The 13,620-nt window shown below is 39.8% G+C and overlaps 1 protein-coding gene across 1 annotated transcript in view; it reads left to right on the top strand.

Moving 5' to 3' along the window:
- Positions 1 to 13,620, top strand: part of ANO5 (anoctamin 5) — a 157,074-nt gene that overhangs the window by 126,038 nt on the left and 17,416 nt on the right. The window contains exons 15-18 of the mRNA XM_043970893.1: positions 3,865 to 3,939; positions 4,506 to 4,728; positions 11,649 to 11,818; positions 12,655 to 12,752. Coding sequence (XP_043826828.1) covers positions 3,865 to 3,939; positions 4,506 to 4,728; positions 11,649 to 11,818; positions 12,655 to 12,752 — 566 coding nt within the window. The remainder of the gene's footprint in view (positions 1 to 3,864; positions 3,940 to 4,505; positions 4,729 to 11,648; positions 11,819 to 12,654; positions 12,753 to 13,620) is intronic.

Genomic DNA, 13,620 nt, shown 5'->3' with positions numbered 1-13,620 from the left:
AGAAAACTTTTACAAATGTTCCCCTCTTTTTTTTTTTTTTTTGGGAATATGCTTATCAAAAATAATACTTCTAGAATCAATTTACACTTGCCATGGCAACCAATTTGCCAGGGAAATGCTTTAAAGAGTTTGATCAAATAATCAGTTGAGGAAAAAAAAATAACAAAAACAAACAACTCAGAATATGGGAGCACAATACTCCTAGAATTAACATTGTATTATGAAATCAAAACCATGTTTCAAAATTAGATAGATGAATGAATAGAAGAAAATACACGTGGAATAATAAAAGACAATGAAATTCAAACTAGGGAAATCTAAATGAATATGAATTTAATATTAATAAGAGTATTATAAAATATAAACTTGATCACATGACTATAAAAAGCTTTTACAAATATTCTCCTTGTTTTAAAAACTAAGTATAAGACACAATCTCAAAAGCATGAAAATCTCTATGAAAATAAACCCATACCATTAATTTCAAAATGTATATATAATAGCATAGAAATCCTATGTAACCTCTGAACTGACATTAATACTCTGAGTGAATTCAGAACACTTTTGATTCCGATATCTAAAATCCCCAACACTCATATCAATACCTTGCTGCTTACTTCTACATTTCTCTAAAATATATACCCTTCCATGGCAAAAGAAGCAGAGTCTTGAACTATGTTGATGGTTGTCATTCTTATTCAGCTTAAGTTTTTCTTCTTTAACCCCTTTATATTGTCTGTCAGTCTTTTCACCATACAAATGCTTTATAAGATTACTAATTAAAGACAAAAGCAGGTTAGCAAAATTATGAACAAAACAAGCATATCTGGAATTTAAAGAGTTTTCTAAGATTGTCTCAAAAGCACAGCCAGGCTGGGGAAGGGCTGAGCCTGAAGCTCCAAATGCAGGTAGAAAAAGTTGAGCATGCGCATCAGATCTCTGGACTTCCCAGGCAGGGGAAGCTATGGGCTTGGCCATAGGAGGAGTAGAGGGTGGGGTCTGGGGAGGAGGGGAGGGACCAGCGCAATTTGAATCAGACTTGATTTTGAACTCAGGCCTGGATTCCTCTTCCCCCACTTTGCCTCCAGGTGCTAGGGGATTAAAAGCTTCTAGAGGGTGGGTCATTGCCTCCAGGCATGCAAAATTAGAGCAACAATTAGTGTTGGAACTGGGAAAAGCAGCAGGAATCTCTTCAGGTTTCTCTGAAAAAGCATGGTTGGGAGAGGGAGAGATATTTCCTCCTGTGAGTAAGTTACTGGCTCTTTTAACAAAAATAAAAAGAAAAATAGAAAATCCACAAAAACAAAGCATTAACATGATCTTATCTCCCATTTGTCTGGTTAAACAGACTAAAATCAAAAATAGGGTAATTAGGGAGTTTAAAAGGTCCATTCGAAAAAATTTAAAGGAAAACACAGCCAGTACACCAGTACTTAGCAGTTAAAGGGAGAGGGAGGGGAAATTTCTTACCCAACCAGAAGATCAGAAGAAGACTGAGGGTTAGCTTTCCTCTTCGTGGTCAGCCATCTGTTAAGGGGTAAAATTCTAGCTAAACTGTCTAAAATATCTAATGAGTGGTCGCCAATAAATTATAAGCTTTAGCAAGAGTTAGACTTTTAAGCATTTATTAAGGAGAATAAGAATTTGGTAAAGAGAGAGAAAAAGGCCTAGATTTCTATCTATTAAAGGGAGAGCACATTTCTAGCTCCCTTCTCCACCAGAGTCCAGAGGAAAAGAGAGCGAGACTGAGCGCCAGTCTCTTCCTTCCTCCTCCCACTAGCCCGCGTCACTTCCTGACTCCTGGTCTTGCCCTCAAAGACCTTCCCTTCATGGGCAGAACTCCTCTACAGTAAGTATCCAGCAGGTGGCGTTATTCTAATCGTTACAGTAAGTGATGTTCTCCATATCTTAAACCAAACAGCCAGTGGCAAGACCCAATGAGAAATCAGATGAGACTAAATCCTCCATCCCAAGTTGTTTCTTATTTCCCACCCCACCTAGTGAACCAGAATTTACCAGTAGATGATCTCAACTTTGGTTACCTAAGGCTTTATGAAAGAACCTGCTTGTTTTCTGCATAGGCGGTGTGGTAGTGGCTTTCCTTCTGAAAATATTTGCCATGACCAATCCCCTGGTACTTGACCTTAAATAAGAGAGAGAACATTTTCATTTTAATTTCTCAGAACACCGATGTTGCCTTGAACGTGTAAAAATCCAGTAGTTTTGATGAGTTTAGTGCTGCAGACTGGAAAAAGCCAACATACATAGTTGAGTGAATCAATACTTCTCCCTTGTTGCTCTAATGCAAACTTCTCGCAAAGGTCTCCATTTGACTACTCTGACAAAATTCTATTCCCAGCACTGCTAATAGTTGTTGATTCCCTGACTGCCCATCCAAAGGCTATAATTGTTGCACTGTATTTTATGCTACAGAGGGATCATCCTGAAATAAATATCAAGTTAGAGACAATCAGCTAGGAGTTACAACCTTTTTAGCTACATGCTGAGTTTAGAGAAGGCTTTGGGTTGAAGTTGAAATTAAAGCACCAGTACCTCTGTTAGTACACAAGGGAAGATAATTAAAGAGATTCTGTTTAAAAAAAAAATCCTCTAAGCACCTTTGGATTGAACGATTTTAATGGATCTCACATTGAATGTGGGGTTCAATGGTTTTATAATTTCTAATGTCTGTTGGTTACAACACTATGATTTTAAAAAAAAGTCACCATTAACCTTGCTAACAATTATTAACAGATAAAGTGGTCCATAGTAAGTCAGTTGTCAAAAAGTGACCATTATACTACACTGCAAGTAAGAATTGCTATCTTGTGGTTTGGCCACCTTCTCCTATTGGACAGCAGAAAGCCAAAGGACGATAAGAATGGGCTTGCCAAACATGAACATCGCGTCCACGATCTACAAGTATGATGTCAACAAATTAGAAAAGGAGGCTGAGGCGTCATCTAAAGAAGCTTGGGGTTTGTCAGGCCTTGTCATCTTGGATGTCTGGCTCTGTATATCCTCTTTCATTTTCTTTCCCCATTTGGCTGTCACCCCAGCCCTCTTTAAACCATCTAATCTGATATTTTAGGAACTAGAACTTGAAAGAAAGTGGACTTTAGATTTCTATGGGAAACTATTCCTCTGCTGGATGGCAATCCTCTTTTGGGTAAGATGTAGCTGCTTCTTTTTGCAGCTGGTACTTGGACTAACCCAACTAATACATTACACCAAGAAGTTTGGCAGTGGTGATGGTCAGGCTTCAAGATGGTGTGGAAGAATGGGATTCATCCAGATAGATGCAGGTGGAAGAAACAATCCATACTGCACCTCATGCAAAGCAATGCCAGTCTCAATGATATACTGCAGAGGGTGTTGGATTTGGAGACAACGGGCTTGGGTTCACACCTTCCCTCTTTTTTACGTGTTACCAGTGTGACTTTGGGCAAGTCACTTTAAGGGTAGGACTGTTTCCTCATTTGTAAAATAAAGGAAATGGACTAGAAGCCCTTTAATATGCCTTCCTGGCCTTCTCTTAGGATCCTGTTTCCCTATGAGCTTTAAAGCCTGCTCAGCCTAGCCTTGGCACTCATCCTGATGTACCCACATGTGCCCTGCTGCCCTGCAGTTCAGTACTGCATGCCCAGAATAGTGGGTAGTTCAGCATGCTGAGCTCAACCTATGGTTGTCCCATGATGTTATGATTCTATCCTACCCCTGGCATTGACTTTCCATGATTGGTGATGGGCTCACCCAGGGTGTACCTGCTCTCCCACAGCCCTCGGGGGCTCTGACGGCTGCTCAGTGTCAAACCTGTTTGGAATGTGGATTTTGAATCTTGCTCTGCTTGCTGGCCTATTACAGGAGCTGGAGCCTTACTTGCCTCTAACTAGTCAGACACTGCGATTCTGTTTCTCAGGAGCTACCGTGTTGTTCTGGGTGAGCATCTGTTTGATTCCTCATCTCTTTAACCACAAATTATTTGGGGTTTATCCTGAGGCTTGCTCTCTCTGGTGGGATTCCTTGTGGGGCCTTGGGCCCAGTGTTTCCCTGCATGCTTCTTGGTTTTATCCTCTCATGCAAAGTGCACCAGAATTAAAGTCCAAACTATTACAGGGGGAGGACTAGGAGAAAAGGAGGTGACTCCTATATTACCTAGTATTCCTTCCATGTGATCAGTGAATTTTGTCCTCCCCTACCCTCCCAGGATGAACAGAAGAGAGCTGCCCCTACTTTGCCCTGGATCTTAGGGAGTCTTGAAAACATTTTCCACTGGAACTTTGCTAGATGCCATAATACCTGAATACATGATGTTTTCTTAATATCTGTGTTTTATCAATAGGAGGGGAGAGAGTTTTGGTGCCCTTTGCATGACAGGCTAAATTGGCTAACTAAAATGAGAAGTGACCAGTATGCTACACAGGTCTGGGAAGGTCCCCACCCAGGGCGGGTACACAGCTCCAAGGCCTGAGGTCATAAGCTCTCAATACTTGTCTCCTCCATAGATCTCTCTGATCATAGCCAGTATGATAGCAGTAATTGTGTACCGCCTGTCGGTCTATGCGGCATTTGCAAGCTTCATGGAGAGTACAGAAACCCTCCAGCCCATCAGCAGCCTGTTGACACCCCAGTTGGCCACCTCGGTCACTGCATCCTGTTTGAACTTTGTCATCATCATGATCCTGAATTTCTTGTACGAGAGGATTGCCGTCTGGATCACAGATATGGGTAAGCTGCTCAAATCACCGGGAAAACCTATAAAGTGCAACTGCTAGTGGGACCTTACAGGGTTGAGTGGGGGGGGAAAAACTGGTTCTGGAATTAAATGACCCGGATTCAAACCCTGCCTCTGATTCTTAACATCCTTTGCAGCATTGGGCAAGTTGCCTCTCATCCCTGAGCCTCATTTTCCTCATCTGTCAAATGAGGGAGTTGTGCCAGATGTTTTCTGAGGACCCTTCCAGCTCTCCATTTGTGGTTTGCTAAACATCAGACCTTGAAAGCCAAAGTGAAGTATAGTCAGATGGACTGCACCCCAAAATGAGGTGTGGCTTTAGGGTCATTGGAGCAATTTTTTTAAACATGTTTTCATAAGATTTCTAGTTCCAAATTTTTCTCTCTCCTTCCCTTCCCTCCCCCCCAAGACAGAAAGCAGTCGGAAATAGATTATATATGTACAATCACATTAAACATATTTCTGCATTAGTCGTGTTGTGAAAGAAGAATCAGAACAAAAGGGGAAAACCTCAAAAAAGAATAAAACAAAAACCAAAGTAGAAACAGTCTGATTGAATCTGCATTCAGAATTCATGGTTCTTTTTTCTGGATGTGGAGAACATTTTCCATCATGAATTCTTTGGAATTGTCTTGGATCATTGCATTGTTGAGAAGAGCCAAGTCTATCACAGTTGATCGTCATACAATGTTGCTGTTACTGTGTACAATGTTCTCCCAGTTCTGCTCACTTCACTCATCAGTCTTCATTGGCGCAATTTTTAGAAATATATCATAATACCCAAGCATTCATCCAAATGAGTAATTAGTAATTACAACTTCAAAGTTGGTATCTTACAAGGGAATATTGACCAAAACGTCAATGGAGCCCTTTGAGGAATTTGACTTCACCATATGTTCACAGGCCACATGAAAGAAAAGTGTGTGTGTGTGTGTGTGTGTGTGTGTGTGTGTGTGAGTGAGAGAGAGAGAGAGAGAGGAGAGATTTAAAGATCTAGGCAGTCTCAGGATAGGGTAGAGTCAGTAATACATACCTATTGATTGATCATCTATTTAATTTACCAAACTTGGACCTCAATTATTTTGTGCGTGTGTGCGTGTGTGTGTGTGTGTGTGTGTTTGTGTGAGGCAATTGGAGTTAAGTGACTTGCCCAGGGTCACACAGCTAGGAAGTGTCAAGTGTCTGAGCCTAGATTTGAACTCGGGTGCTCCTGAATCCAGGGCCAGTGCTCTATCCACTGCACCACCTAGCTGCCCCAGACCTCAATTACTTTTTAAAAATTTTATGCTTTTTATATTTTTTATCAACCACTTCCCAGCAACCTTCTCCCACTCATCCATAATGTGCTTCTAATAAAGCACAATAGATAAGCCAATTCAACCAGTCTTGGCCATGTGACCATGTCTGCGAAGAAGTTCAATATTCTGTACCTACAGCCCTGCCCCCCCCCATCTCCTTAATATGAGGAAGGGAGGAGCAGTCATCCATCTTCTTGGAATTAAGAATGAGCATTGCCTTTACTCTGAACTCTGATATCTTCTAATTTATTTTTTTTTACATGATTATACCCACTTATAGATTGTCCTTTTTAGTTATGCTTTCTCTCCTCTCTTGTGATTCTCTTGAGGTCTCCAAGTATGTCATGTCTTACCTCACCATGATTTCCCAATAAAACCAAAGGTCAGGATTTTCCCCCTAAAAATCCATGAACATTATGCCATGGACTTAGAGGAACCTTGCAAGGAACCTTAGAGGTCACTGAGTCCAACTCCTTCATTTTACAGATAAAGAAACTGAGGCTTAGTGAGGTTAAGTGACTTGTCCAGGGTCGCACATCTAATAAGCATTAAAGGTGCAATTGGGAACCTAGTCTTCCTAAGTCTAAGACCAGCAACTATCCATTTTGTCTGATCAATCCTAGTTGGACTCAGATCTTTAAGGGTTCTTCCAGCTCTAAGTCTTTGATCTTATTGTTCATTTAAGTCTTGGGAAACTGACATAAGAATTAATGAATCAGTTATTAGGAATGAGAAGGGATTTTGGACTCCATTAAATATCCTAAGCCCTTTATATGACAAAAAGGGAAAGTGAGGCAAGCCAAAGAGAGAGGAACTTAGATCAACTGGATATTAATTTTAAAACGTGAAGACATTCTGTGTTGAGATGAGTACCTGAAGGTAAAACCACATACCAGTTTGAGTGGATGGCATGGTGACCATGTCATGATGATATGGGAATTATGTTAGGATATGGTCAGTGACTGAAAGAAATTGACTTCTAGTATAGTGTAGTTTCAAAAATCTGGAAAGCTGAAAGGAAAGAAAGGATTCTGTTTCCATAATTCAGTGGATCCCTGATCTACTCAGTGTAAGTATTGCCTCTAATAGTATAGATTTCAAACCTCCTGTATTTCTCATCTTTTGCTATTTTTTAGAGCTTCCTTTATTTAACTTTAATTATTTAAAGGTAAAATGTTAGCAGAATCTCTTTGACTTTTAAAGGAATTTAATTCTCACTGTTCCAAAATGTCTTTTGGCAAACATTTTGCATACTGAATTGATGCCACCTGTATTTACCAATGCAAATTCCTGGCCACTCCAGGTGCCCTCTGTCCCTTCTGTCCAACATAGGATAAGAACACAGAAGTATCTTCATTTGGAATAAGGCTGGGGTCAAATGGAGAAGGGGAAAGAGCATTGGTCTGAATGCCAAAAATCAGAGTACTAACTCTGCCACTCAAACCATATGTGAGACACTGGACAAATCACTTAACATTGTTAACTATCTGCTAGGTGCAAGAACTGGCCTAAGTGGCCCTCTCCATCTCTCAGATTAAGTATTTTGGATCCATCTTGTACCCATGCCTAAGTTTAGTGTTTAAACCTCTGATTTGTGGGACTGTTTGATTTCTGAAATCACCCTACAGCCTGGACACCAAAGACAGTGTTAGCCCAAAGAACTAATTCCCTAACAAACAAGGATACCACAGAAAGTAGAACAGAGTAGAAAGGAGAGACAGAGACAAGTAAATCTCCTGTAGACCTGAAGCTTTTAATGTAATTCATCTCAGTCCCTGGTCAAGAACTGTTTGAAGGTTAAGTAAATCATATTGTTCCCCCATAGAAGCTTTGTGACTTTGTTTCTTTGCTTCTTTTAAAAGAATAGAGGGCGATAAAGCACTGGCCCTAGAATCAGGAGGACCTGAGTTCAAATCCAGCCTCAGACACTTAACACTTTCTAGCTGTGTGACCCTGGGCAAGTCACTTAACACTCATTGCCATGCAAAAAATAACTAACTTACTAACTAACTAACTAAATAAATAAATAAATAACAAAAGAATGGAGAGTTCTAACATTTAGGGAGGTTCCTTAGAGGGCCTTTGATCCTAAAAAGTAAAGAAATGAGAAGATGCAAATCTAACTCTCCTAAATGATAAGAGGGAGGGAGAGGGAAAAGACTAAGCATTTCTTAAGCCCCTACTAAGGGCCAGGCACTGTTAAACACTTTACAAATATTATCTCATTTGATCTCCACTATAGCATTGGAAAGTAGGTGCTAATTTTACAGTTGAGGCAGATAGAAGTTAAGTGACTTTCAGTCTGGAGCTAATATGCATCTGAGGCCAGATTTGAACTCAGGTCTTACTGACTTGAGGCCCAGTGCTATACCTACTTTGCCACCTAGCTGACAATGGCAGCTCTAATGCCTTCTCCACTGACCATCCTGAAAGTCTAGAGCAGTTCTACCCCCTCTTTCCTCTCAGTACTAAAAGTCCAGAATGGCAACCCTGTAGTTACATGTTATCTTTCTAAGCCTAGATCACCATTCTACTTATTTAAAAAAATAATTCAGAAAGAAATAAAGGTTCTAGGTTACCCCACTTTGGACTGCTGGGTGCCAATCTCAACTTTGCCACTTTACTAACTATGTGCTTTTTGGTAAGTCACTTGAACCTCATTTCTAAAATGAGGAAGTTTGCATTGGGTGACCTTTGAAGTCCCTATCAACTCTAAATCAATGACTCTCTGCCCATACTACTCCTTCCCTCAGGCCATCTCCTTCAAGACTCTCTGAGGGTAAGTAAATGATGGCTTATTTATTACACACTTGGTGGTATAGCAACTCCAAACCAATTAAATATCAAGAGTCCCAAAAGTTCAAATCTTGTCTGCTCCATTGTTCTCTCAACAGGAAAGGTTTTATTTCCTTATTCCAACTCTCATGCTCTGCCATCCAATAAAAGGGCAATCAGAGCAAATCAACTACTTTTTTAAAACAACAACAATAATCAGCCACTACATGCAGCTTGTTAAATGAGATGTACTTAAATAAATTCATGTTGTCATTTTCTCATTGAAATGCAGTTAAAATGCACTAAAATCAGGAGGATCACCACTAGAGAACATTATTGTATGTGCCTTTTATGTTAATAAGAAGCACTAATTCAGAGTCTGTGAAAAGACATTGACCCCACAGAATTCACTTCTGCAATAGGGAATTAATAGAACAGAACAGTCATCACTGTTTGACTGTATCTTTGTTGCCCTCTTGTGTTGAAAAGAGAATCGAACAATTCTTTGCTCTGAGACATTTTCACTGGCAAATGCTTGTTCATTGCACTGGTTTTTATTTCAGAGCATGAATTTCCATTTTACATGTGTGTTTGTGTGTGTGTGTGTGTGTGTTTATGTGTGTTTGTGTATGTGTTTCAAGTAAGGGGAAAAACAATATGATGAAGCACCATTTGGTATTTATGAAATCTAGCCCCCTCCAAAAAGGAGAGAAGAGCATTCAGCAAGCAAGAAGAGAAATGCCAAGTAGTGCTTAGAGCAGGGTTCTTAACATGGAAATGGTGAAATTCTGCTTTTTAAAAAAAATGTTGATAGTTACATATCAATATAATTGATTTATAACCTTATGTATATTATTTTTTAAGCAGTTAATACATACATTTTTAAAGTATTTATTTTATTCTGAACTTAAATGAAACAAACATTTCCATAATACAGTAGAATAATATTAGACAATAATCCCTCCCCTCTCTGAGGTGGCAAACAATCTGATATGGGCCATACATGTATGATCATGTAAAACATCACCATACTTGTCACCTTGTACAGGCAAACTTAATCATAAAAAAACTTGTAAAAATGTGAAAAATAGCATGCTTCAGTCTGTTCTATCAATATCAGTTCTTTCTTTGGAGGTGGATAGTATATTTCACTAATAGTCCTTTGAAATTGTCTTGGATCATTGTATTGTGTTGAGAATGGTCAAGTCATTCACAGTTCTTCATCAAACAATATTGCTGACTCTGTGTACAGTGATCTCTTGGTTCTGCTCATGTCCCAATACAGCATTTCATACATGTCTTTCCAAAGCCTTTCTAAAGTCATCCTGCTTTTGGATGTTATTTTCTACATTAATAAAAACTCTGCTGAGGAGGAGTCCTTGATCTTCATCGACCTGCTAAAGGGGTACTATGACACAAAAAAGTTCAAGAACCTGAGCATAGAAGATCTTGAATCTGGAAGGACCTTAGAAATCTTAGGATCATAGGTAACCCTTAGAAATCATCTACTTCGACTATCTTTATAGGAAAGAGAAATCTTTTTGGAAAAACTTCTACCCCCTTTTCTAATAACTCATTTAATTAATACCATCTTGTGAAGAGAGAGAGCAAAGAGCTCAGCTACATGGACTAGGTAATTCTTTGTGGAAACATACATTTGGAGGCTCTCAAAAGAGGAAGGTCAAGAGTAGCAATGGTCTTTCTCTTTTATACTGAAGGACTTCTATTGGAACTAGAATTCTAAGGATTTCTCCAGGTTGCTTTGACATGGTGGACAACTTTGATGCAAAAATCTAGGTTGCCCCACTTTGGACTGCTGGGTTTTAATCTCAGCTTTGCCACTTTACTAACAGTGTAATTTTTTTTTTTTTTTGGTGAGGCAATTGGGGTTAAATGACTTGCCCAGGGTCACATAGCTAGTAAGTGTTAAGTGTCTGAGTCCAGATTTGAACTCAGGTCCTCCTGAATCCAGGGCCAGTGCTCTATCCACTGCGCCACCTAGCTGCCCCAACAGTGTAATTTTTGGTAAGTCACTTCAACCTCATTTGTAAAATGAGGGGATTTAGATTGGGTGACCTTTGAAATCCCTTTCAGCTCTAAATCAATGATTCTCTGCCCATACTGACCAAATTTTTCAAGTACAAGGTCACTCATTCATAAACAAAATATTGTATTGAGAAGACCCTAATAGAAGGGATCAGTAGAAGGAAAAATCATTTCTTCCTTCCTTCCTCTTCCTCCAAGGATCTTATATTCTTAAAGTCTAAACCAACCACATGCATGCTAAACAATAAGAGACCAAAGTAACAGATCTGAGGTAAATGCTTAGGTAATCCCAATTTACAGAGGATAGTAAAGATCTAATGTTAGAAGAGTATAGATGGGAAACAGGAAGGGACCTCAGAGATAATTCCTCATTTTATTTTATTTTATTTTAATTTTGCAGGGCAATGAGGATTAAGTGACTTGCCCAGGGTCAAGTGTCTGAGGCTGGATTTGAACTCAGGTCCTCCTGAATCCAGGGCTGGTGCTTTATCCACTGTACCACCTAGCTGCCCCCAACTTCCTCATTTTATGGATAAGGAAACTGACATCCATGGAAGTCATCCATGGGGGATCCTCCATGGTGGACTTACTTAAGGTCATACAGGTTATAGGGGTAACAGGCAAGATTCAAATATGGGTCCTTTGACTCCAGAAGCAGTACTTATTCCATTGTACCATGCAAGTTGGTTAGATCCTTGTCACAGTCATGCATCCAGTTACCCAAGTGAGTATTTGTTCTTGGGGAGAAACAATACAATCTTCTGTATTAACATTCTGTGTTTTTGACCCTTCAGAAATTCCTCGAACTCACCTGGAGTATGAGAACAGGCTCACGATGAAAATGTTCCTGTTTCAATTCGTTAACTATTACTCGTCATGTTTCTATGTGGCATTCTTTAAAGGGAAGTTTGTGGGCTACCCAGGAGCCTACACATATATGTTCAACAAATGGAGGAATGAAGAGGTAAGATTGCTCTTCAGGGAAAGGTCCCCTTTGAGCCCTTGGTATTTTTAATAAATGCCTAATATGTGCTGTTAAGGGCTAAAATTCTAGCTAGTCTGTCTAAAATATCTAATGAGTGGTCGCCAATAAATTATAAGCTTTAGCAAGAGTTAGGCTTTTAAGCATTTATTAAGGAAAACAAGAATTTGGTAAAGAGAGAGAGAAAGGCCTAGATTTCTGTCTATTAAAGGGAGAGCACATTTCTAGCTCCCTTCTCCACCAGAGTCCAGAGGAAAAGAGCGCGAGACTCAGCGCCAGTCTCTTCCTTCCTCCTCCCACTAGCCCGCGTCAGGAAGTGACGCCAAAGAAAAGACTCCTGGTCTTGCCCTCAAAGACCTTCGCTTCATGGGTGAAACTCTTCTACAGTAAGTCTCCAGCAGGTGGCGTCATTCCAATCGTTACAGTGCTAAGCACTGGTAGGCCACTTGCCCTCTGAATGCTTACATAACCCTTCTCTCTTCAAAGTTTTCCAAGAGTAATTTGTATGGGTTCCCACTTTGTCTTTTTCTACCCTGCCTTATAGTTTATATGCATGATATAGCTTCCTTGCTAGAGTATAACTTCTTCAAAGGTAGTGACTATGTCATTTTTTAGAATGTCCTCAATACAGTGCCTTGCATACAATAGATATTTAATATCCCTAACCCCTCAAATGGCAAGTTATATTGCTCATGGTTGGGTGGTCTTCAAATAGTTTGGTTTGGACGTTTGTTTCTTGTCTACTCTTGAGGGGAAAGATTAGCAAGCCCATACCTCTCATTGTTTCTTTCTCCCTTCTCTCTTTTGCTTTTGTCCAGTGTGATCCAGCAGGTTGCCTCATAGAACTGACAACACAGCTCACCATCATCATGGCTGGAAAGCAAATCTGGGGCAATGTCCAGGAAGCCATTCTGCCGTATGTATTACTTGGGCATTCCCCACCTGATAATAACCTTATGACATTTACATAGAGCTTAAAGGTCAAAAGAAGAGCTCTCTGATTAATTTAGAGGGTCAAAACATCTAAGCTCCCTCTAGAATGATGACAGTCTTGTTGCTACAACAGAGATCTGAACCAGTAAAAACCTTGTCTGTAAACCAAATAGTCCCTGATGATGCAGTAAGGTAACACAGACTTAGCCTGGTATGCCACTGGTAGCCTGACTATTGTGGGAAGAAAGAGGACTTGATTCCCTCTCCTTAGGATATCCCACTGAGTAAGAGAAATGCTACTGATCTCTGCTACCCGAATGTAGCTTTGATTGAAAAACCACTGGCTACAGTGTCTTTGTAAAGACATCTCTCTTTTTTTAGCTGGGAAGTGCAGCAGAGGGCATGTGAAAGGGGGAAGAACCATTTGACTTATAACTAAGAATTAGATGAGAAAGAGGGGATCCTCTCTGTGTTATAATGTTAATAGCCAATATTGTTAATCTTAGTCGATATTGACATGGTTAAGGCTTGGATTTGGGAAGACATCACTTCCAATTCTGTCTAGGCCACCTAATAGTTATGTGACCATGGGGAAAGTTGTTGGTGTTTTAAAAATCTCCCAGAGCCTCAATTTCCCCCTCTATAAAATCTGTATGATAACACCTACCTCCTAGAGCTTTTGTGCCATAGTGAATAGAAACTTTAAAGCACTATATAACTATATATATGTTTAAAAATCCATAATTGCTTATTGTATTCTAGTCTGACAAATTCTTTTCTCTTGTTGTTATAGAGTCATAGTCATTTCAGTCGCGTCCAACTCTTTGTTACCTGATTTGAGGTTTTCTTGG

Source organism: Dromiciops gliroides, chromosome 6 (genome assembly GCF_019393635.1).
Source record: "Dromiciops gliroides isolate mDroGli1 chromosome 6, mDroGli1.pri, whole genome shotgun sequence".
Lineage (NCBI taxonomy): Eukaryota > Metazoa > Chordata > Mammalia > Microbiotheria > Microbiotheriidae > Dromiciops > Dromiciops gliroides.
The sequence above is the reverse complement of the archived record's forward strand: the minus strand, read 5'-3'. Positions and strand labels throughout refer to the sequence as shown.